The sequence below is a fragment of the Silurus meridionalis genome, chromosome 9 (assembly GCF_014805685.1).
Source record: "Silurus meridionalis isolate SWU-2019-XX chromosome 9, ASM1480568v1, whole genome shotgun sequence".
In the NCBI taxonomy this organism is placed as follows: Eukaryota; Metazoa; Chordata; class Actinopteri; order Siluriformes; family Siluridae; genus Silurus; species Silurus meridionalis.
In genome coordinates, this window is record NC_060892.1 from 1,281,717 (window position 1) to 1,308,008 (window position 26,292).

Genomic DNA, 26,292 nt, shown 5'->3' on the forward strand with positions numbered 1-26,292 from the left:
AAAGGAAAACTACCAGGGAAAATGGGCGAAAGTAAAAATCTGAGAGACTTTCAAACGTGCTGTCTAGACGTCTGGGTCAGAGCGTCTCCAAAACAGGCGGACTTGTGCAAAGTGGACAACCAGCAGACCTGAGGCTCACTGAAGCACATCAGAAGAGAAGGCTAGTTGATCTGGTCTTCTCCCACTAGACGTCGAAGTATAATTTGCTGAGTAAGTGAGGGCTGGTTGTGATAGAAAAGGAGTCAAAACAACAGAACAGTATGGAGCTGTGAAGCTGGAGACCCCCTGCACGCTGTTTAAAACCCCAGTAGTCCATCAGACCATCCACCGAGCCATGTAGCAAGATGGTGGCCTGGTCTCATGAATCACTTTTCCATCATGTGGTGTGTAGGCATGGCTTGCTAGGTGAGGAGATGCACCAGGTTGCACTATTGGAGGAAGTTCTGGTTGATGTTCTGCTGAGAAACCTTGGGTCCTGGAATTTATATGGATGCTACTTTGATCCTCAGCCAGTCAAGTTCAGTTGCAAGTTCTACCTGCACATTCACACGCTGTTTAGGAATGTTTTGAGGAACACAACAAAGATGTTCTCCAAATCTCTCAACCCAATTGAGCGTCTGTGGGACGTGCTGGACAAACAAGTCTGATCCATAAAGGCGCCATCTCCGAACTTACAGGACTTAAAACATCTGCTACCATCGTCATGGTGTCAGATACCACACACACAGCTTCAGAGATCTTGTGAAGTCCAGGCCTTGTTGGGCCAGAGCTGATTTAGCGACATAAGAGGAACCTACACTGTATCAGGCAGATGGTTTGAAAGATATGGCTGATTAGTGTTTATATATACAAACAGAACTGCATGTACAACAGAGTTTCTTGTTACACCAGAGGGTTCTTGAGATCATCTTTTAGCTACACTAGTCTCAGCATGTAGTCCGTATTGTTAGAAACACGTGGTTTCATGGCGCCCCCTAGTGGAACTGGTACAACCTGTAAATAATATTAGCGACCTGGTCCAAACCCTGAAATCACTTAACTGAATAATCTCACATGCATGCTGCTGATTTCTGCTGTAATCATGAAGACTCTTCTGTGTTCATTCCAGAATTTACTCAGACACAATATACTCATACTGAACATCCCTTCAACACACTTTCTGCTCTAGAAGAGACATTTATAATTTAATTCGAGTGATCCTGTGATCCTGTTCCCTTCTGCTATCCAGACCTGCCTGATCCATCCTGATGCCCTCACAGAGTTCCCATCAATGGGAAATCACTCAATGCTCCTGAAGAACTCAGAAATCGTGAAAAAGCTTTGTACATTTGGACACAAACATCTTTGTACTCGAGTCTCCATCAGTGAATAGCTGATGTTCAACCTCAACATTGGCGGATCAATAATGAATCCAGATAAGGTTCCTTTCAAGGTTTTTCTTTCAACATCATTACCTCTGGCTCACTCATTAGGGAAAATATATAAACACATATATAAAATACACTCCATTGTTAAAAGCACTACTGATGATGTATGGATTAGAGACAGTGGCATTGAGTAAAAGACAGGAGGTGGAGCTGGAGGTAGCAGAGCTGAAGATGTTGAGATGTTCGTTGGGAGTGATGACGATGGACAGGATTAGAAATGAGTTTATTAGAGGGACAGCGCATGTAGGACGTTTTGGAGACAAGGTGAGGGAGGTGAGATTGAGATGGTTTGGACATGTGGACACGGAAATAGAACAAAGTAAGAAACTTGGCATGAAGAAAGAAGATCATGGAATGCCGATTTTGCCTTCACACTCGCTCTGTCTTTGGGAATTTCAATCGCAATGTCGAGACGTAATGAGCTTAAAGGCAGGATGCAGGATGCGATTGCATTGGTGGACAAAAGAAGAATCAAGATCATGTGACAATAATATGCATCACAGCAATTCATTAATTCATGCATTAAAAAATTTATTTAGTCTTATAAAAAATGTATTAATAAAATAATTATTAAACTAATTAAGACGATTCGTATTGGGAGGAAAGTGTCATGCCCTCGGTCGCTGCTGTGAGACGATGTGCACTGTAGAAATCAGGGGTGGACCAGAAACAAAGTAAATGTGATTGACTGAAGTCAAATATGTTTCTTTTGACTACATTTAGTGAAATCAGTCCTTTTTATTTACGAGGATAAAAACATAACCAGTGAAACACGCAGCGAGTCACCAATCAGGATCGAGCGCACGCTCTGTTTTACACGTGTTCTGATCGGCGCTCGGTGCATCTACTGATCACCAACATACAGTTCAGCATCAGTTCAACATCAAGCAGAACATTTAGAGAGGAATAAATGATGAAGAAACTCCAGACTCGAACTCGCAACAACACACGTGACCTCATTTACACGTTTTTATTAAAGAAGGTTTTGTGTTCATGATAATTGTAATAGAAATCAATCAGTGTTTGAGTCATTAATATCATTCTATTAATAGATCAGTGTGCTGAGAGTCACATTCGAGTCTTTACACAGAAACTGAGGTGATTAAGTGAAGAATCTTGTGATAAAAATGATAACAGGAACATTAGAGTTATAATAAATCACTACTTTGGATACTGAAGTACATTTGAACGCAAATACTGTACTTTTACTCAAGTGAAAGTGAAAGAAACCGCAGGGCTGTAAAAGGTCTGTGTCTCATTCGATAAGAAATAATCATGATCATTTGACTATAATATACAATTAAGACAATACGTGACGGAGGTAAGTGTCATGGATCAGGAACAGAGACGTACACACGTGTATCGTTTCAAAATTTTATTGTAAAATTGAAAAAAAGAGAGAGAAAAGCCCATTATGCATTTCCTTTTGATGACCTTTTTTTTTTTTTGAATTGCCAATAAATAAAAGGACTCGTGATCACATTAACGGACCAATAAATAAATAAATAAATAAATAAACATGAATATAATATCATTTGCCATGACAATAAATCTTTGCAAATACCCGAAGAACAAAAAAAGTCAATGTCTGGTCTTTGGGAGAAAAAAAAACTAAAAACCTGAACTTTTCTGCAACGAAAAAAAAAAAAAAAGAAAAAGAAATCATTACTGCACTGCATCTCGTTTCAGTTCAGTTTTGAGCAAAACATGAACTTTACTCTTCTGTTACCTAAAATAAAAAATAAAAAGGAAAGAAGATGTAAAGAAATAAAAGCGACTGTAAACAGCATCATCTCATCCGGGCTGTGATGCACGTGACCAGCGTTTCGGACTTCCTGCTTCCTCCGTCACACGTGTCCACGTGCTTTTTTCTTCAAAAAAATCTCATATACAGTTTATAGACTTTCATAGGTTTTGTGCTGAGAAAACCAGAAGTTAAACACGGTCTCATAAAGCAGAAAACTTCACAAACCCACCCTCCATTTTTGACCCCGCAGAAACCCACCCTCCATTTTTCACGCTGCAGAGACCCCCTGAAGGTTCCTGTGCTCATGTTCCCTAACATACACATTTGATATCTATAATAAGCTACTTTCCTTATAGCATACAAACCATTAAATTAATTCATTGATAATACAAGTAGTACCATTAAATATTCTTTACCCGCCCCCCCCCCCACTTTCCCCGTCTGCCTGAGCCCCGCCCCCACACAACAACCTCACCACCACCACCAGGTCTGAACATGTTGGGCATCATGATGTAAGAAAAACAACTTTGAACATGGATTTTGAAATGAGAACACAAACGAGAAATGCTGGTGGTTTGAAGTCCGACTATGAGAAGTGCAACAGAGAAACAGAGCAACGTGGAAGCCCTTTTCTTCATTTTAACACTCACGCTAACACGCTCGTCCACTCGTCTTCAATCACCTCCATGTTTACTTCACTTTATTGGTTCCCCCCCCTCACACACACACACACACACACACACACACACACCGTCTCGCTGTAATCATATCATGTCTCAAAACGTATTAAACTTCAGGCACGAGTTGCCATTTTTAATTTGCGTTAGTCCTGCTGTTATGTGTGGGACCAAATTTAATTCGATTTTAATAATTCACACGTCTGCAATGTAGAGATTCCGCAAGAGCGTTATTAGAGCACGGATGCCCGAGGGCCGCGTATACAGTATATTACCATGTTGTCATTCATTATCACCAGGCAGGAAGAGGTGCGGCGAATGGAGGTCCGATATAACCGGATTAAAAACAATAACGGGACCGCGTTCAATAGCGAATTTCCAATTCCAATATAAAACAAAGCGATCAGCAGCAATCGGCACTTTCAACCTTCCCACCTTCTTACCTAATGTGTAGAAACACTGAGTCCTTTATGGTTTATTAGACACACACACGTTCTTTCTGCTTCTATGCAATAAACTCAGCAAAAGCCAGAGAAAAACACACAAGAATGTGACAGTGAAGGAGTGGAAGAAAGTTTTGTGGAGGCCAAACAAGACGTCTAACAGAAGAACTTGAGTAAGAAGGAGAACAGGTGAGAAGATGTGTTTAGACTCCCTCAACCCCACACTCACACATGGAGGTGGAAGCTTAATGGTTTGAGGTTGTTTCGGAGCAGGGAATATTCCAGAAAGTGAACCAACACGGCTCCCATTCCACACATCAACACCATGCAGTTCTGTCTGCCCAGTCATCACACCCACTGCTCTGGGATGAACTGGATCACAAGAAAGAAAGATATAAATCTCCAACTAGTGAAGAACAACTTTGGCGAGCTTTTCAACAGACACGGCAAAGTTTCAGATGAACGTTTGGAGAAACGAAGTGTCCGGATGCCAGAGTGTGTAAAGCTGTAATTCATAATAAGGGACAATTTTTCAATAAAGTTTTGGTCAAAGGAAATTTTCAGAAAGTTACATTACCGAGTTTGAAACAAAAGAAGTATTGATGTGTCTCTCAAAAACCATAACACACAGTGTTTCCACACTTTTCACAGTCACTGTAAATGTGTAACTCTTATCTTGACTGGGGTTATTATTGCCCCTAGTGGCAAACATGAGAACTACAATAAGTACAGCTTTAGGTAAAATCTAATAAAACTTTGTTCGCATTATTGTTATGATTATTGTAGAACAAGGAGCAGACGAGAGGACAGTGAATATCAGTATATTGACAACTAGAAGTCGTTTAACGATATTCCTCTGACATTTACACATCCGCTTTAAAAACATTTTACTTGACTGTAGCGTCAATTAATCACGATAGTCTTATTTTTGAATAAAACCACGTTATTAATGCTTTTCTGTCCCACCAACATCTACAGTCAAGAGCTGGTCCTGAGGGCGATGCCGTTCTGCCATGACGTTGCAGACGTTCATCTATAAACATGAAGGTGAACATGAAGGCATGCGTAATTATCAGTAGGTGACATGAAGACAGATGACCGAAAAATATATATGATATTTAGAGCGAACAGGAAATAAAAAAAAACACCCTTTCAGCTCTTTATGAGGGACTCAGTGGACATTCACCATGTTATAAAGGAATGCAGTTCCATCCTCTGACCTTTTGTCAAACAGAGTGTGTGTGTGTGTGTTTGATTGTGTGCGTGTGTGTGTGTGTGTGTGTGTGTGTGTGTGTGCTATTCATCAGACAGAACACCAGCAGCTGCTGTAAGTACATCAAGGTGTCGTTGCGTATGCCCTTTAAACCGCCCTCACCATGACCTCACTAATTGCACTCGCTCTTCAGGCTCGTTTTTTTTTCTTCTTCACTATCTTTATTTTTCGAACAACATTTCAGCCTGTATTATTAAGCCGTCCCTTCTATGAGCCTCTCTCTCGATTTTGTTGTATAAAGTGTAGAAAAATGAACGTGTCGTGTTTAATTGATTGTGCGGAAGCGGCCATGAAGCCGAACCGGACGCTTGATCGATACGAGCCGTATGGTAATGATGTGGGGGTGTAGGGCCGGGATTATCATAATCCTGTTAAAGGACCCTAAAGGCTTTAGAGTTTAGGAGATTATAAAGACTCGGACAGAACGCTGTAGCTGAGCCGGGCCGATCACGACGGCTCACTGGCAGAGTGTCAGCGTCATTTGTCGAGATCTAATTCACATAAATGAACATTTCAGCAATAAAAAGACTTGGATAAAGAGCGTTTGTTTACTCTGTGAGTCTGTGGATGGTTTGGTTAAGTGTTTGGTTAAGGGTTAGGTTAGGTTAAGTTTGAGTGAGGGATCGTTAAGTTAGGGTTAGGTTAGGGTTTTGAATAGGGTAAGGGCTAGGTTAGGGTGAGGTTGAGGTAAGGCTAAGGTTTGAATGAAGGTTGGATTGGGTTTGGGTGAGGTTAGGTTAGGTTAGGTTAGGGCTAGGGTTTGGGTAAGGGTTAGGTTAGGTTTGAGTGAGGGATACGTTAAGTTAGGGTTAGGGTTTTGAATAGGGTAAGGGCTAGGTTAGGGTGAGGGTTTGAGTTATTGTTAGGTTAGGGCTAGGGTTTGGGTAAGGGTAAGGGTTAGGTTAGGTTTGAGTGAGGGATCGTTAAGTTAGGGTTAGGGTTTTGGATAGGGTAAGGGCTAGGTTAGGGTGAGGTTTGAGTTATTGTTAGGTTAGGGCTAGGGTTTGGGTAAGGGTTAAGTTAGGTTAGGTTTGAGTGAGGATCGTTAAGTTAGGGTTAGGGTTTTGAATAGGGTAAGGGCTAGGTTAGGGTGAGGTTTGAGTTATTGTTAGGTTAGGGTAAGGGTTTGGGATAGGGTAAGGGTTAGGTTAGGTTAGGTTAGGGTTTGGGTGAGGTTAGGTTAGGGTTTGTCAATGTTAGGTCGGGGTTAGGGTTTGGGTTAGAGTTAGGTTGTTTAAAGTAGGGTTGGGTTTGGGGTAGGATTAAAGTGAGGGTTATGGTGAGGTTAGGTTGGGTTTGGGTAAGGGTTAAGTTAGGTTAGGATTTGGGTGAGTGTTAGGTTAGGGTGAGGTTGAGGTAAGGCTAAGGTTTGAATGAAGGTTGGTTTGGGTTTGGGTGAGGTTTAGGTTAGGTCAGGGTTAGGGTTTGGGTAAGAGTTAGGTTGTTTAAAGTAGGGTTGGGTTTGGGGTAGGATTAAAGTGAGGGTTATGGTGAGGTTAGGTTAGGGTTTGGGTGAGGTTAGGTTAGGTTAGGTTGGGTTTGGGTAAGGGTTAGGTTAGGTTTGGGGTAGGATTAGAGTGAGGTTCAGGTTTATGATACAGTAAAGTGAGGTCAGGAAGAAAGGGGCTTTTACATGTACAGTACAGAAGTGAAATGATTCTTAGGTTAGGTCAGGTTAGGGTTTGGGTGAGGATTAAGTTGTTTAAAGTAGGGTTGGGTTTGGGGTATGATTAAAGTGAGGTTAGGTTAGGTAAGGTTGAGGTTAGGTTAGGGTGAGGTTTGAGTTATTGTTAGGTTAGGTAAGGTTGAGGTTAGGTTGAGGTAAGGTTAGGTTAGGTAAGGTTGAGGTTAGGTTAGGTTAGGTAAGGTTGAGGTTAGGTTAGGTTAGGTTAGGTTAGGTTGGGGTTTGGGTGAGGTTTAGGTTGGGGTTTGGGTGAGGTTAGGTTAGGTTGGGTTTGGGTAAGGGTTAGGTTAGGTTAGGGTAAGGGTTAGGTTAGGTTAGGTTGGGGTTTGGGTGAGGTTTAGGTTGGGGTTTGGGTGAGGTTTAGGTTAGGTAAGGTTGAGGTTAGGTTAGGTTTGGGGTAGGATTAGAGTGAGGTTCAGGTTTATGATACAGTAAAGTGAGGTCAGGAAGAAAGGGCTTTTACATGTACAGTACAGAAGTGAAATGATTCTTAGGTTAGGTCAGGTTAGGGTTTGGGTGAGGATTAAGTTGTTTAAAGTAGGGTTGGGTTTGGGGTATGATTAAAGTGAGGTTAGGTTAGGTAAGGTTGAGGTTAGGTTAGGGTGAGGTTGAGGTAAGGTTAGGTTAGGTTGGGGTTTGGGTGAGGTATAGGTTAGGTAAGGTTGAGGTTAGGTTAGGTTAGGTTAGGTTAGGGTGAGGTTGAGGTAAGGTTAGGTTGGGGTTTGGGTGAGGTTTAGGTTGGGGTTTGGGTGAGGTTAGGTTAGGTTGGGTTTGGGTAAGGGTTAGGTTAGGTTTGGGGTAGGATTAGAGTGAGGTTAGGTTGGGGTTTGGGTGAGGTTTAGGTTGGGGTTTGGGTGAGGTTTAGGTTAGGTAAGGTTGAGGTTAGGTTAGGTTAGGGTTTGGGGTAGGATTAGAGTGAGGGTTCAGGTTTATGATACAGTAAAGTGAGGGTCAGGAAGAAAGGGGCTTTTACATGTACAGTACAGAAGTGAAATGATTTCATTGCATTTTTCAGCTTGTTTGGAAACTGGGGTCAGAATGCAGTTTGAGTGCTGGGACTCAAACCTTCTGATGAGTAATCCAGAGTCTTAACGATTGAGCTAGCAGGGTTAGTGTTAGTGTTAGTGTTAGATTTAAGGTGAGGGTTAGGGAAGGTGTATGTTTAGGATTGGTGTTGTAGTTCAGCCTACACATTAACACTAGTCTTAAAAAAAACAAAGATTATATTTTAAGGTTATTAAGTAAAAGAAAGGACTATTGTTCAATTTTGCAGCTACGTTCCACCATACAGCAGCAACATTTTGGGCAGGTTTCAGGTCTTCTTATGTTTATCACAGCAACACAGTCGTACCTGGAAATGTTGCTCGGTCCTGGTAACCCTGTGAACACGAGTGTGCTTAGACTAAATTGTTAGTATGAAAACTGGCCTTTTCCATCAACAAGAATCACAGGGTGTAATGTTGGGATCAGACGCTCCAGAAACTGAAGACGCAAAACCTCAGCAATAAAACGAGTTCTAAACAAGAGCTCGTGTAAGTCGTGTGCGTTTATGCCTGAATTATTTATTTTAGCGAAAACCCTGTTGCTGTTGCTGATGCTTTTCAGTCCGGTGAGTTTGATTTCTCTGTGCTTCAATTTAATGTCTGAGTGAACCTGAAGGTCAGACGTGGAGCTGAAAGGCAGCGGGTCGGTCCGTGCCACGCGTCCCAAATAAAGAGTTTCAACCTCTATCCATGGAAAAAACAAAAGAACCGAAACAAACGCGCCCTGTACCATCTCGCATTCACGTGTTCTACTCCTCTAAAATAGTATAGCTTTAAAATACTTTTTTTTCCTTCTTCTTTTCTATTTTGTTTAAATATTCTGAAAGCCAGTAGTTTTATATGTCAAAGGAAAAGAAATCAAAATCTCTTTCCTCTTCCAACCTGAAGCAAGTATTTTCCTCTTTTTCTTTTTTTTTTTCTTCGAACATGTAACATCATCAGTACTACTTTTGTAGTATTAGTCATAATACTATATATTACTGTAACAATAAAAAGGTTTTTGGTCCTTTGGTCCCTTGGAGTGAAAGATTTTTCAGTCGTACTGTACCTCTGGAAACCTCCGTGACCACACAAGGCCAAAGGTCCTGCGCTTTCTCAGAGATGTGAAGACAGTCGAAAAGGAAACGGAGAAAGAGAAAGTGAAAGAAGGTCTCCCAGTGGCTTTTACGTTTCCTCCACTGTCTTTTTTCCTTGATTTTCAAGTTTTAACCCTTATTCGTCCAGTTTCGATAAAAGCTTGGAAGCGCCTCTTCCATAATATAGCACGTGTAGATAATATGTATATAGAAATCTATGTTGTTCTTGCTGCTCTTTTTGTGTGTATATTTGTGTGTGTGTGTTCGTTTGTTGCGTGTTCGTCGACTAGGGAGAGATGTTCTGTAGCTTCAAAGTTCTCATCTTTAGAGATTCTTCCCTCCATGATCCCGCCTCGAATTTGACTCGCAACGTGACGCTCGTAGTTTGTAGTCTGTAGCGCTGCAGCGCCTCTTCAGCATCTCTCCGCTCGGATCAACATCTCGTCTTCGTAAGGATATGCTGATATGTCTTCAGAAAAAAAAAAAACTTTCATCTTCATCATCATCATCATCTTTTTTATCTTGTTTTTTTTTATTTTTTGGAAAGAAAAAAATCAAGCTCCTTTTGAGATCTCACTTTTCAAAACCTGTAGAAAGAATCAAAAGAGAAACGTATGTAAAGTTGGGACGCTGTGTAAAATGTAAATAAAATCAGAATGCAATGATCTGCAAATCTCACAAATCCATATTTTATTCACAATAAAGCAACAAAACATATCAAATGCTTAAGAATATATAAAATTGTATGGTCTTTTTTAATTTGATGGCGGCAACACGTTTTAAAAAAGTTGGGACAGGACCATGTTTCCCACTGCGTAGCATCACGTCTTCTGTCCATATACATCTGGAAACTGAGGAGAGCAGTTGCTGAAGTTTTGGGAGAGGAATGTTGTCCAATATGTGTCTGATACACGATTCTAGCTGCTCAACAGTTCTGAGTGTTCTTTGTTGTGTTTTTCGTTACACAATGTGCCAAATGTATTTAAATGGTGAAGGGTCGAGACTGCAGCAGGTCAGTTCAGCACCCGGACTCTTCTACTATGAAGTCATGCTATTGTAATAGATGCAGTATGCAGTTAGCATCGCCTGTTTTATGTAAGTCCTTCCCTGAAAAAGAAGTTTTCTGGATGGAAGCATTTGTTGCTCTAAAAGCTGTATATTGTAGCATTTAGCATTGATGGAGTCTTTCCAAATGTACAAGCTGCTCATTCCACAGGCACTAATGCACAACCATAATATCAGAGATGCAGCTTCTTAAACCAAGTGCAATAACAAGCCAGATAGTCCCTCTCCTCTTTAGTACAGAGGACGTGGTTTCCATGGTTTCCAAAAAGAAATACAATTTAGATTTGTCTACGACAAAACAGTTTTCCACTTTACTTCAGTACATTTTAAATAAAATTTGACCCAGAGAGGATGGCGGCGTTTCTGGATCATGTTCACGCATGCCTTCTTCTTTTCATGACACAGATTTAACCTGCATTTGTGGATGACATGCAAACTGTGTTCACAGACAATGTTTCCTGTAGGTGTTCATGAGCCCATGCAGTAATTTCCATTACAGAATCATGACTGTTTTAAATGCAGTGGCCCCTGAGGGCCAGAAGATCACGACCATCCAGTATTGATTTTTTCACCCTTGTCCCTTGTACACAGAGATTTTTTTGGACTGTTAAAACCTTTGATGATATTATGTTCCGTAAATGATTTGATGTTGAGGAACATTATTCTGAAATGTTACACAATTTGTAGACAGTCTTTCACAGATTGCTGAAGCTCCACGCATTTTATTCCTGAGAAACTCTGCCTCTCTAATCTACACTATTTATACCCAGTCACCTTACTGACCTGCTGTCACAACCTTTTTGTTTCTCCAACTGTTTCAAACTAATAACACTTACTTTTTCCAGACTTTTTGTTGCCTGGTCCCAAATTTTTTAAACATGTTGCTGCCATCAAATTTAAAATTAACTTATTTTTTCCTTAAAAAAAGGTAAATGTCCTCAATTTAAACATTTGATATGTGTTCTGTGTCATATTCTGAATAAAATATGGATTTATGAGATTTGCAAATCATTGCATGTTCGGGACGGAATACTCTCCTTCTTCTCAATCACTGTGAGACGAGCCAATCACGGGCCTCTGTGTGTTGCATTAACGAGTTTGTTTGCATAGAAACAAAAGGAACATGAACGTGTCTGTGTGTGTGTGAGTGTGTGTGTGAGTGTTACCTGTGCTGTAGCAGAGAGCTGTGTGTGTGTTGGGGCTGTGTCAGTATGGGCGGCTGGCGTCCTTCGGCCGTTTTAACTGCACTTTCAACCTCTTCATTCCGATCTGAAAGCCGTTCATGGCCTGGATGGCGGCCTGTGCACTCGCGGGGTTGTCAAAGCTCACAAAACCTGAAAAAAAGACGCAAAGAGGACGCAGGAGTGAGGACATGTCTCCTTCATGAAGTCAGGAGACAAGACCTGATTTGAATGATGTGGATCTTCCTGATAGTAAATAAACGGAAGACGGTTAGTCCTGGTTTAGACATTAGGTGTTGCTTTGGTGTGTGTGTGTGTGTGTGTAAATTGTTCACTCGCTGTAATACTTTGTGTACATCTGGCGGATTAAACAGACATCCCCCAGATGTACGGTTGGCCTAAAACCCCAATGTTCAACAGGTTTTCACATTCAACAGCAACATTGTCTACTGAAAAGTTCTTCTATCACTGAGCCTGTTGTCATGTATGGAAGTTCTAAGAGGCCACACATTATAATATTTAGTTTTTTCTTGTTTTCTCGTTAACTTAATTTTCTTGTGATCTCAACTTGAAACATTGTTTCCTTGTGATCAGTACTTACTTTTTTCTGTGTATTTGGCATAAGAGCATGTTCTCATGGATAATAACTGTAAATGTTTGTTGTCCAATTTGCACCACCGTGCAGGTGAGGAGACCTAGGGTGCACCAGGTGAGGAGACCCAGGGTGCAGACAGCGTAGACAGCATTTCACATTCATCATGTTCGATAGGGTTGAGGTCAGAGCTCTATAACCATGTAAAGCAGATCTTCATGGAGCTGACTTTGTGCACAGGGGCATTGTCATGCTGATACAGGTTTGGATCTCCCAGTTCAATTAAAGGTAAAATTTCATGCTCCCACATCCAAAGACATCCTACACAATTGTGTGTCTTCTTGTAGGAACAGTTTGTGGAAGAACCACATATGTCTGGGAAATATGGGGTGTCCCAATACTTTTGATGAATGAGTGTATGTGTAGTTATAAAGCTGCATTAATGGTTGAATGTTATCAGCTGTATGAATTTGGGAGCACAGACAGATCCAGCTGTGGAGTAGGACAATTTTTTGCATTGGATTTTACAACTTAAATGCCCTGAACTGCTTAGTGTTTTTAGAGCTTTTACGTTGCACATATGGAAGGAAACTATTTCCAAAGGTCATAAGTGAATCTCACACACACACACACACACACACACACACACACACACACACACACACAGCAGATGTCCCTGTCACGCTCTAAAAACGAACCTCAAAAGCCAGTGACCAAAAAGTGTTGTTCGGTAGCGTGTGGCTCCAGCTGCTGCTTGAGCGCTGTCCAGGAAACCGGTGCTGAACCGTGAACAACCGCGTTCTCAGTCTCCTCGCCCTTTTTCGCGATCGTGTGCATACCATAATACATGAAACAGACCCATTTGAGGTGGATGAGACACCGACTCACTCTGTACTACGTCACAGCTTTATTTTTCGCCATCCGTTGCTTCCTCAGTGGATTAATTACAGCATTGAGTGCACACACCTCTGACCTGACATTGCATTTTAATTACTCACTATATAAGGCAGCACTGCAGATAAGCTTTTTTATCCCCTTTCACACACTGCTGTAATTAAACTTTCTCTGGAAGCAACGGTCTGAAGTAGTAGTGGTTCGGGACGAGGGTCCCCTCATACACCCTCATTTAAACTTAAGCTCCACCCACAAATCGGCAATTTATAGAAGAAATACTGATCCAGGACGAAACCTGTGTCCTCTCAAACACCCCAGAGAGGTCCACCCCTCTCTCCTGCCCCCATGTGACACAATATGGTAATTTGGCACTTGCAAGAAATTTTTCTTTTCAATTATTTTTATTATTCTATCCCTTTAAAACCCCCACCGTCCCCCCATCCTTCAATGAGCCTTTGTCACCCAAGCAGCTTTGTACGCGAGACCGCAGCCTCCCCACTGATATCCATTTACATTCAAATGCTCATCATAATGAAAGGCTCCTTATCTCTGAAAAAAAGTTCCTGCTCCAGTGTTAATTTGAAACCTCACGTAACCTGCGCCTTTTCCCGACGTCCAAATTCTTTCTTTTCCATATTCATTATTAATAAAAAAGGTTCGCAGACAATTATCGCAGGTCTCGGATTAGTATGCAATTTACACCTCTCGTCTCGTCTCATCTCGCCGGAACTTTCTCTCGTAACTTCACTTAATCGCGTTCTAAATCATCTGTTTGAGAAAAAGGAGAGGGATGCGTGTAGAATAAACACACACACACACACACACACACACACACACACACACACACACACAAACATGTTTTAGCTATCTTAAATGCTTACCGAAGCACTTGCTCTGGTTGGTGGCTCGGTCCATGAACACCTTGGAAGAGATGACCGACCCAAAGGGCAGGAACATCTGCATGAGTTCATTATCGCCAAACTCTTGTGGTAGGTGGTAGATGAAGAGGTTGCAACCCTCAGGGCCTTGAAAGAGACACATTAGCATCAGATGATACGGGTGTTCATTTACTCATAATCTGATTCCATATTATACCATGTAATACAAGAGTTTGTTGCCAGAAGCTAGCTGAGAAAACATCTCCAAAAAATGCTGAATGAGAGAAAATACCAGTTCTAACATTTATATTGTTGTTGACGATCACACACTCTCAGTCTCTCACAATCTCTCAGTCCCCATTTAACTCTATACTATTTTTATTTTTATCAGTAGATTATTATTGTGTATTTTTATTGTATGTACTGTGAAATGTATGCAAACACCTGGACTGTTTTTCAGACGTATGAATGTTCCTTTTGTTTCTAGGCAACAAACTCAAAAAACATAAAATAATTTTACAGTGAAGGAGAGGAAAATGTGGAGTCCAAATGGGACATTTTTGTCTCTAACAGAAGAACTTGTGTAAGAAAGAGAACAGGAGAGAAGATGTGATCAGACTCCCTCACCCCCACACTCACACATGGAGGTGGAGGTTTAATGGTTTGGGGTTGTTTTGGAGCAGAGAAGGTTCAGAAAGTAAAAGGAATCCTGAACCAACACGGTTCCCATTCCATACTTCAACACCGTGCAGTTCCGTCTGGACTGCGGGGCATTGGAACCGACTTCACCGTACGACAAGACGATGATCCGAAGAGTTCTGTACGTGTTATTTAGAGAGTCATCTGGAGTGAAATCTATCATGGATGACCTGCCCAGTCATCGCATTTAAATCCTATTGAACTGATTAAGGTTGAACTCGATTACAAGAAAAAGAAAGAAAGAAAGAAAGAAAGAAAGAAAGAAAGAAAGAAAGAAAGAAAGAAAGAAAGAAAGAAAGAAAGAAAGAAAGAAAGAGGGGGAGAGATCTAGATAGACAGACAGAGTGAGAAAGAAAGAAAGAAAGAAAGAAAGAAAGAAAGAAAGAAAGAAAGAAAGAAAGAAAGAGGGGAGAGATCTAGATAGACAGACAGAGTGAGAAAGAAGGAGATGGAGACAGAAAAATAAAAGAAAGAAAGAAAGAAAGAAAGAAAGAAAGAAAGAAAGAAAGAAAGAAAGAAAGAAAGAAAGAGGGGGAGAGATCTAGATAGACAGACAGAGTGAGAAAGAAGGAGATGGAGACAGAAAAAATAAAAGAAAGAAAGAAAGAAAGAAAGAAAGAAAGAAAGAAAGAAAGAAAGAAAGAAAGAAAGAAAGAAAGAAAGAAAGAAATCTCCAACTAGTGAAGAATATCTTTGTTTCAACTGAATGTTTGGAGAAAATAACTGTCCTGATGATGAGAGTGTGAGAGTAAAGCTATTCTTAATGATAAGAGGGGAATTTTTTAATGGAAATAAAATTTGTTTGGTCAAAGAAAATCTTGATATTGTTACTGAGTTTGTTATATAGAAACTAAAGTCACCTGCATGTATCTTTCTGTATATTCTAAGTTTTAACAGGCACTGTACATTCATTATTCTTTCCAGTGTTTTACTGTATTCTCAATGTGTATATACCACTAATACTAGTATCATTTATAATAATAATAATAAGGGACCCCAAAATGGTCCTAAAAAGTAACATTTCATTTGGAATCAAAGAAACCTTCAAAATAATTCCATATAGAAAATTTCCTTGGATCCATATATGAAGCAAGTGATACTAAAATTATTTTTTATCAAAGTAAGGAGTAGAAGTGTGGTACCGCTTGTAACGTGTTTAAGAATTTGAAGGAGGTTTAGAAGGTTTGTTTTAGTGCTTATGTGTGTGTTGTATACAGAAAGAACAGCAGCTCACCCTCACCTTCCCTCTGTTGCTGCTGCTGAATGACCTGCGGTGGTGGTGGCAAGCTTTGGCCAATAGGGGTCAGTGTGGTTGCCGGGTAAATCGCTGAGAAACAAACCACAAGGATGCAGTGAGTTCAGGCAGACTGCAGACGCAACAATCCGCATCATACAACACCGAACCGAAGGCTCAGGAAGAAAAATATAGTTTCTTTTCTGATGGGTATCACATTGGATGAGGCATGTTATAAAAAAATCACGCCTTCTCTCTTTAGAGATTTATAGACTTGTTGGAGAATGTCTGAACCTCATTTCTGACAAAACATCACACAAGGACACAATGGAAGCAGTGAGCTTTATGTCTGGGCTACACACTCGCACTGGGATTTATAAAAATATCAAATAGGGGTGTCATGCATAGGGGGTACACTTCCCAACAGTTATTTGTTCAAAACATTACATTAAAGCTGAAAACTCCAGATCCAGGAGTTAAATTGAGTGAGTTCACCATTGAAAAGCAGCACAAACAACATTGGTTTCAATTAACAATCGTGTCAAAGTATTACTGCACCATGTACCCTGAATGTTCACTAATGCTGCATGGAATAAGTGTTGATGGGAGTGTGAGCACTACCTGTGTACTGCTGCACCCCGGTGAAGGCCTGCTGGAGCGTATCTGCGGCAGTGGGGCTCTGGGTGGAGTAAGGGGGCAGGCCATTGGAATACACAGCTTCCACTGTGGGGTGGCCGTTCGGCTGGTGAGGGATGCCGGTGAAGCCGTTGACGATCGGAGTGATGATGCTGGGCATGGCTGGAGACGTGATGTTTGCAGGCGGTGAGCTGAGACCTGTTGGAGTAAAAAACGCAACAAAACTGTTACACAAGTTTCACAACCATTTAACTTTGTTTTAACATTTAACATTGTCCCACAACAGCTTTAGAGAAATCAATAGAGGAGGAGTTTAAATTTGATATTCCTTAAAGAAACCCTGAGAAGCTCAAAAGGGAACTTTATTCACATCTGGGTAAAATATCAGCTACACTTTATTCTGCAGTGTTGCATTTAATGCATGTGTGTGATTAGAAATGTTATTGTATATTGTGAATAATTATAAAAATACACCACAATACAATACACCATATTACACTACACTACACCACACCACAATACACAACACTATACAACACTACACTACACTACACAACACTACACTACACTACACTACACTACACTACCACACCACACCACAATATACCACAATACACTACACCACAACACTACACAACACAACACTACACTACACTACACCACAATATACCACAATACACCAAAATACACTACACTACACTACACTACACCACAATATACCACAAAACACCACAATACACTACACCACACTACACCACTACACTACACCACACTACACACACACCACACACACCACACCACACCACACCACCACACCACACACTACACCACACTACACACACACCACACCACACACACCACACTACACACTACACTACACTACACCACACTACACTGCACTACACTACACCACACCACACCACACTACACTACAATACACTACACCACACTCACACCACACCACACCACACACACACTACACTACACACTACACCACACCACACATACACTACACTACTCCACACCACACCACACAATACACTACACACACTACACTACACTCACACTACACCACACCACACTACACCACACCACACATACACTACACACTACACTACACAACACTACACCACACTACACACACTACACTACACCACACTACACCACAATACACACTACACTACACTACACCACACCACCACACTACACACTACACCACAATACACTACACCACACTACACTACACCACATACACCACACCACACACACTACACACCACACACCACACTACACCACAATACAATACACTACACTACACCACACCACACCACACTACACCACACCACACTACACACTACACCACACCACACTACACACACTACACCACACCACACACTACACACCACAATACACTATAATACACTACACTACACCATAATATAATATAATACACTACACCACACTACACTACACCACACCACAATACACCACACTACACTACACTACACTACACTACACTACACTACACCACAATACACTACACTACACCACACCACACTACACTACACTCACACCACACTACACCACACCACACCACACTACACCACACTACAATACACTACACCACACTACACTATACCACACTATACTACACTACACCACAATACACTACAATACACCACACTACACTATACTACACTATACTACACTACACTACACCACACTCACACTACACCACAATACACTACACACCACACCACAATACACTACACTACACTACACCACAATACACTACACACCACACCACACCACACCACACCACACTACACACACCACACTACACTACACCACACCACACCACACCACACTACACACTACACACCACACCACACACCACCACACCACACTACAATACACTACACTACACACCACACCACACCACACCACACTACACCACACCACACCACACCACACACACTACACCACACTACACTACACCACCACACCACAATACAATACACACACCACACTACACCACACCACTACACTACACTCACACCACACTACACTACACTACACTACACTACACTCACACCACACCACACTCACACTACACCACACCACACTACACCACACTACAATACACTACACCACACTACACTATACCACACTATACTACACTACACCACAATACACTACAATACACCACACTACACTATACTACACTATACTACACTACACTACACCACATTACACTGCACCACAATACACTACAATACACCACACCACACTACACACTACACTACACCACACATACACTACACTACACTACACTACACCACACACCACACCACACCTCACTACACTACACCACACCACAATACACTACACTACACTACACTACTACACCACACCACACCACACCACACCACACCACACCACACCACACCACACCACACAATACACTACATAAAACCACACCACATCTACACTACACCACATCACACCACAATACACTACACTACACTACTCCACACCACACCACACCACACCACACCACACTACACTACACCACAATACACTACACTACACTACTCCACAATACACTACACACTACACTACACTACACACTACACTACTCCACACCACACCACACCACACCTCACTACACTACACCACACCACAATACACTACACTACACTACACTACTCCACACCACACCACACCACCACACCACACCACACTACAATACACTACATAAAACCACACCACACACTACACACCACACCACACCACAATACACTACACTACACTACACCACACCACACCACACCACACCACACCACACCACACTACACCACAATACACTACACTACACTACTCCACACCACACCACACCACACCACACCACACCACACCACACCACACCACACCACAATACACTACATAAAACCACACCACACTACACTACACTACACTACACTACACTACACCACAATACACTACACTACACTTCACTACAGTATATCACACCACCATGAATTATCTATTGAGGTGTCTAGTCATTGTTTCTGGCCCCTGAGGGACGTCTGGTGTCTGGGTTGATCTGCCAGCTGAGTTAAACATGGCCACATGTGCGTTAATGCAGCAGGCAGTAATGCAGCCTCTTCATCACTGTACTGCAGCTTGTCTGGTTTTCCTTTTATAAAAATGCCCTGGAGATTTCCAACAGCAAGATGCTTTATGCTTTTAAGCATATAAAAGCACCACATTCACATGTGTGTGTGTGTGTGTGTGTGTGTGTGTGTGTGTGTGTGTGTGTGTGTGTGTAAACAGAGAACATCAGAACATCAGTCTATTCGTTTAAAAAGCAAACACACACCATATTTATCAGTGAACATGGTTCTCTCTGAGGCTGTGGATGGAATCTGATATTCCACAATAATTTACACATTCATTTAATTGATTCCTACATTTCTGAGTCTTTTCCCTCTCCCTCTCCCTCACCCTCCGACTTTTTTGCCATGAGTAATAAATTGGAAAATTATTTTTTTTTCAGGTCTGAAACTAATATTTGAATATGAGTAATAAAAATAATTCAATAAATAAATATTTTGGGGGGAAATGTGTCACTGTCAGGCCGCTAATGTACCATGTAATTATTCCCCAAATATTCCTTAACCTTCTGTTAATAGAAGTGTATTTATGTCTGCATCATCAAAGTTTTCTCGCCGTCAGAGGTGCGAGTACAGCAGAGAAATTACTCCCCCTACAGGAAGAAAGAAAGAAAGAAAGAAAGAAAGAAAGAAAGAAAGAAAGAAAGAAAGAAAGAAAGAAAGAAAGAAAGAAAGAAAGAAAGAAAGAAAGAAAGAAAGAAAGAAAGAAAGAAAACAAGAAAGAAAGAAAGAAAGAAAGAAAGAAAGAAAGAAAGAAAGAAAGAAAACAAGAAAGAAAGAAAGAAAGAAAGAAAGAAAGAAAGAAAGAAAGAAAACAAGAAAGAAAGAAAGAAAGAAAGAAAGAAAGAAAGAAAGAAAACAAGGAAACAGGAAGAAAGAAAGAAAGAAAGAAAGAAAGAAAGAAAGAAAGAAAGAAAGAAAGAAAGAAAGAAAGAAAGAAAGAAAGAAAGAAAGAAAGAGAGAAAGAAAGAAGGAACCCTACATGGCTCATGGCTGTGTGTTTTTCCTGCCTCCACACACACACACACACACACACACACACACACACATACACACACACACACACACACACACACACACACACACACACACACACACTCAGCTCACTGGAATGGAAGCTTGGATAATTATAGAAGCTTAGGAGTTGAATAATTTGTGTGTGTGTGTGTGTGTGTGTGTGTGTGTGTGTGTGTGTGTGTGTGTGTGTTTCCTCCATCACCCTGTTTCCCCATAAGAGAGGAAAGGAAGTGCAGTTGCTCACCCAGAGGCTGATGAAACTCACCCGACACCGGGGTCAAGGGGGTGTGAGGGAGGCTGTTGATGTTCAGCGCCCCCATCTGGTGTATCTGTGTGGCAGGAAATGCCACGCTGGGTGTCAGGTAGCCTCCGTGACTCGCTGCCATGAGGGCCGCCTGCTGCTGCATCAGCTGTGGAGAAAGAGAACGAGACACAGAAGAGAGGTCAGGAACAGGAGGAATGATGGATGGATAACGTTCGCCAGGGTGGAGAAGAAAGTGGAGCGGAAAAAAAGAGTGAAAAAATTCTTGACTTAGGTTTAAAGAGAAGCATCCATCTTTCCAGTGAAGCAGCAAAGGTAGAAGAAAATGATTAAGAAGAAAGAGAGGAAGAAAAAGATGTAGAATAAGAGGAAGAAAAAGAAGTAGAAGAAAAAGAAGAAGAGAAAAGGGAGATTAGGAAAAGATGAAAAGAGGTGGAGAAGATAAGGAATAATAAGAAGAAAAGAAGAAGAAGAAGATAAAAAGAAGAATAAGATAGAGAAGCAGGAGAAGAATAAGTAAAAAATAAGAAGGAGAAGAAGAAGAAGAAGAAGAAGAAGAAGAAAAGGGAGATTAGTAAAAGAAGAAAAGAGGTGGAGAAGATAAAGAATTATAATAAGAAAATATGAAGAATGAGATCAAAAGAAGAATAAGATAGAGAAGCAGGAGAAGAATAAGTGAAAGAATAAGATGAAGAAAAGAAGAAGAAAATGAAAAGAAGAAAAGAAGAAGTAGGAGAAGAAGAAGCAGAGGTGTAGGAGAAAAGAAACAAAAGCACAATAAAAGTAGAAGAAGAAAAAAGAACAGAAGAAAGGAGGAACAAAACAGTAAAGATGAATACAAAGAAGAAAATAAAGAAAAAAGAAAGGAAAAACAAAAAAGAAGAAGAAGAGGACGAAAGGTTTCCTCCTGCTGATGTAGGAATCTCATGAGGAGCGTCTAAAGCATACTGACGCTTATCAAGTTTCCATAATCACTTCATCACCAGTGGAAGAGTTTCAGAAGAACGTATAGAATGTGTTCCCTTCACCCATATCACTGCATCTATTAATGAGATGCTTCCATAATGAGTTCTGTCTGGATAGAAAACCTATAATGGTGTGTGTGTGTGTGTGTGTGTGTGTGTGTGTGTGTGTGTGTGTGTGTGTGTGTGTGTGTGTGTGTGTGTGTGTGTGTGTGTGTGTGTAAAACCTAATGAAAAACCTTCTCTTTTGAGCTGTTATTAGTTTCATACATTATTGTGAAACAGAATAAATCTCAGTAACAGTGGAGACACCGTGAGCTTCTCCATGATCTCCACGCTTCATCTGCATCAAGCCACTGGATGAGCAAAAAGCCAATTATATTCCCATAATTCCTCTGTGAGATGTTCACCGAGGTCCAGTGAGGTCCACTAAGGTCCAATCACATCAGTGAATATCATCTGCTTCTGAACTAAGAAGATGGGTTGAGTTTATGGAGCTAAAAGAAAGCAAGTTTTTGCTGTAGTGGAATCAGTGAATGCAAAAAAGACAGTAGAAAAAGGCAGAAAAAGGGAGGGAAAAAAATGTAAATAAAAAAAGGAAGAATAAAATATTCATCTATAGAATCTAGAATCTATACATTTAGATTTGTATTAAAAAAGCTAAATGAATCAGAGTGAAAGATTACGAGCAGAAACAGTGGGGTGTAATGGAATATGGAGGCCCTGGTGGTTCGGTTCTTTTGGTTTAGCTCTAGTGGTTTGGTCCTGGTGGTTTGACCTGGTTTGGCCTTGGTAATTTGGATCTAGGGATTTGGCCCTGGTGGTTTAATCCTGGTGTTTTTGTTCTGGTTTGACCTTGGTGATCTGACCCTGGTGGTTTGGCTTTAGTGGTTTGTCCCTGGTGGTTTGATTGTGGTTTGGCCTTGGTGTATTGGATCTAATGGTTTGGCTCTGCTTCTTGTGGTTTGGCTCTGATGGATTTTATTGTACATTAAGTTTAATAAGTTTACCTTATGGTTAAGATGAAAACGTTTCCTTTCTTGTCCAGGTTTGACCCAGGTTTGGTCCTGTTGGTTTGGTTTTGGTTCTAGTAGTTTGGCCCAGGACTAACCCTGATAGTTTGGCCCCATGGTTTTGTTCTTGTTTGGCCCCAGTGGTTTTGTTCTGGATTGGTCTTGGTGGTTTGGCCTTGATGTTTTTGATGTACACTGAGATTAATAAGTTTACATTATGGCCAGAACGAGAAAGTTTTCTCTCATTCATGTCATAATGTCAGCATGGCAGTAATCAAGACCTATTGTAGCCATCTCATGGCCCAGGCCTGAGATCTGAATGAGACTTGTTCAGAGAGTTAAGCTGACTGAAGCTTGCTGCCTGCCAGTGCACTAATGCTCTTTAAACACAGAACGACAGGCTGTGGACGGCACACAGAAAGCCGAAGCCTTCCATATTCTAATTTCTCAGCAGGCACAGCTTGGCTAATATCCCTTTTCATGGCAATGTCCAGATCGCTTCAGATAACAATGTGGCGTTCTGTTCTGCTCTTCAGGAATTATAACACAGCAAATTGGAGGCTCGAGCATGTAATTACGTTGGGGGGAAGTGAACAACATCGATTCATTCTTGGGCAAGAAAAACGAAGGAAGAGGAGAAAGGGAGTGAGAGAGCGAGCGAGGGAGGGAGGGTGTTGGGGGGAGAAAACAAAAAAGTCCATCGACTGGTTGCGCTGACAAGAGTATTCAAAATCTCCCGAGCAATTTCGTTGCTTTTAGTCCTTAATTCACAAACAGTTTTAGCAGAGATAGCACATGCCTATGTTCTAGGGAATTGTGGCTTAAACCCAAAGCAGTCATTATCTTTAGGGTCAGGACCCTTTCCCAGAATGGTGCAGAACGATGCAGAATGGTGATGCTGCCAGGAGAAGATGCCTTGTGTGTGTGTGTGTGTGTGTGTGTGTGTGTGTGTGTGTGTGTGTGTGTGTATGACAGCGCACTTTATCATCTAGGCATCAGGTTTTTTATTGCTGGCTGATGGCATTCGATGGCATTATGTAATCACCTCTTTATCACACACCAATTATCCGAGCAGCTGTGCTCTGAGGCGGCTTCACCTCCACCTGAATCGCACAGGGCCCCTGCCAGGACGTCCACACCAGACACTGAGGGGATGTGGGGAGATAGAGTGAAAAATAGACTCTGCTTATTATAAGCCTCTAGCTGAAGAGAAGAGCCGAGCGCTATCAGCTTGCGTTGTACTTCCAGAGCATTGCACAGACTCGGAATATATAGTGACAAGAAGCCGAAATATAAAGTGTAGAAGGGGTAGAATAAGGTGAGGTTGCTCAAACCTCCCTGAATAACAAACACTGACACTCGGCTCACAGTGGCCAACAGGGGGCGATGTTAAGCAGTGTTAGAGTCAGTCCTGTCCATTACCCACCCCTATATCCCCACACCCACCCTCTCCCCAAATGCCAAAACAAACACTCCCCTCATTTATTCCGGGCCTGAGTGCTTTCAAGTAATCTGTGTGTCATATGAATCTAATGCATCCTCTCTTTAAAAAGCCGTCAAATAAAGAAAGCGTCTTTCATCCTCGCTTTTATTTCCATCCCTTCCCAGACCCCCCCAACCAAAAATGTAGCAGCTGCTTATGGAAATACACAAGCTCAAACATGAAAAGAGCTTCCAGCAGGGTGCCTGAAAGCAAATTAACGTTTTTTTTTTTCTCTTTTCTGTCAAATATTTGTGGTGTTTGAAGAAAAAAAGCAGATCTACTTGGTATGTGGCATATCTATGTGATGATAAGCTGATTGCCTGGTGAAATAAGATGCACCTTTCACGGGCTAGAAAAAAAAAGACCTGTCTTTTGGCATCGCATTGTCAGGGCTGTTGCCCGTTGCCCCCGAATTTGTTTTCGCAGCCCTCCCTTTTCAGCTTTGACTAAAATCCAATTTGCTGGCTGTCAACTCTGCCCACTAATCCCCTGCACAGCTGTGTTTGTGAAGGAGCTTCCTAATTTGTGTATCCTCGGTGTACATTTCTCAACATTTCATAGCTGTACGAGGCGCATGGTAAAGTTACACCATTAGGAAGTTAAACTAGTTTGGTACCATGGACAGGGAACATGACTGATAATCTTGTTATCGTACGAAGCCTAAACAGCAGTATATGGAATAAAACCGATTTCAGATCAATTATATCGCTGCTTGCTGAGAGGTTGGTCGAAGCTGAGTTTTAAAACACTTACGCAAGGTCAGATTTCATTTCTTTTTTTTTCTAAGGTGGTATCATGGAGGGTATATCTTTCATATGGTAAACCGGTACACAGTATGCACCTTCTAAAGCCACAGTCGGTTCACTAAAAGTACAAACTGTAAAAGAAAATAAAAATGCCTCGTCTTTCCCTGAATCTGTGCACACTGTAGCCTCGGATTCCTTCTCCTGGCTGACAGCCGTGGAACCAGATATGGTTTTCGACTATCACAGCCTAACCACCTAAAGGTCTGACTTGTTATGCATGCTGTAATATGTTTCCTCTCACTATGGTTGCAGATACTGTCTCATCAACAAAGAATTTCTGCCCTCAGACCTCCTGCTCAATGGATGTTTTTTGTTTTTTTGCGCCATTCCAAAGATTTTAACAGAATATAAAAACCTTTGGTGCTCGTCCTGTATCATGGCTGACCCTGTGCTCCAACCTCAGCTTCCTAACATCACTATTTATACAACATTATTTATACAACTGAGAGGTTGAGGGTTAAGGGCCTTGATCAAGGACCCAGCAGTGGCAGCTTGGTGGAGTCACAGTGGAAGGGTTCTAGCTTAGTGATGAAAACATTGGACTTTGCAAAACAGTTAAAATCCCTGCCACTCTTGGGCCCCTGAGCAGGGCTCTTAACCCCATAGCTGAGATAAATGTAAGTCTCTCTGGATAATGGCTTCTGACAAATATGTAATGGTGGTGCTGGGAATTGAAATCACGACACTGGTCAGACTAAACTACGCTCTTATTAGGGATGAGGTCGTCACTTAAAGGCCCAGCAACTCACAACCTTCTGATCGGAAGTCAAACAGCTTAACCACTGAGCTCCCACTTTCCCGTAGTGTGGTAGTAAAAACCACACCATGTTCACAATCATTGTGATCTTCTGCAATACTGCATTCTGCATGCATTCTGCCGCTGCTTTAGAATTAGCGGTTGTTTGGAGGAATCCTGGGATCAGATGATCCCAGTACAGAGTGTGCATTCTACTAAGACGACGCACTCTTGATGATACCACCCATGCAAACAGAAATAGTTTGGCACCGTTATTAGTGAGTGACC

The 26,292-nt window shown here is 41.5% G+C and overlaps 1 protein-coding gene across 6 annotated transcripts in view; it reads right to left on the reverse strand.

Moving 5' to 3' along the window:
- Nucleotides 1-8,060: 8,060 nt before the first annotated feature.
- celf5a (cugbp, Elav-like family member 5a) overlaps nucleotides 8,061-26,292 on the reverse strand; it is a 190,982-nt gene continuing 172,750 nt past the window's right edge. For 2 of the 6 annotated variants that reach the window (XM_046858147.1, XM_046858144.1), the window contains exons 7-12: nucleotides 20,987-21,152; nucleotides 16,535-16,747; nucleotides 15,920-16,006; nucleotides 13,984-14,127; nucleotides 11,602-11,769; nucleotides 8,061-9,957 (exon numbers count right to left, since the gene is read on the reverse strand). In XM_046858147.1, coding sequence (XP_046714103.1) covers nucleotides 11,642-11,769; nucleotides 13,984-14,127; nucleotides 15,920-16,006; nucleotides 16,535-16,747; nucleotides 20,987-21,152 — 738 coding nt within the window. In that variant the 3' untranslated portion in view covers nucleotides 8,061-9,957; nucleotides 11,602-11,641. Of the gene's footprint in view, nucleotides 9,958-11,601; nucleotides 11,770-13,983; nucleotides 14,128-15,913; nucleotides 16,007-16,534; nucleotides 16,748-20,986; nucleotides 21,153-26,292 lie in introns of all 6 variants that reach the window. The other 4 variants (XM_046858143.1, XM_046858142.1, XM_046858146.1 and 1 more) reach the window with 2 other exon arrangements.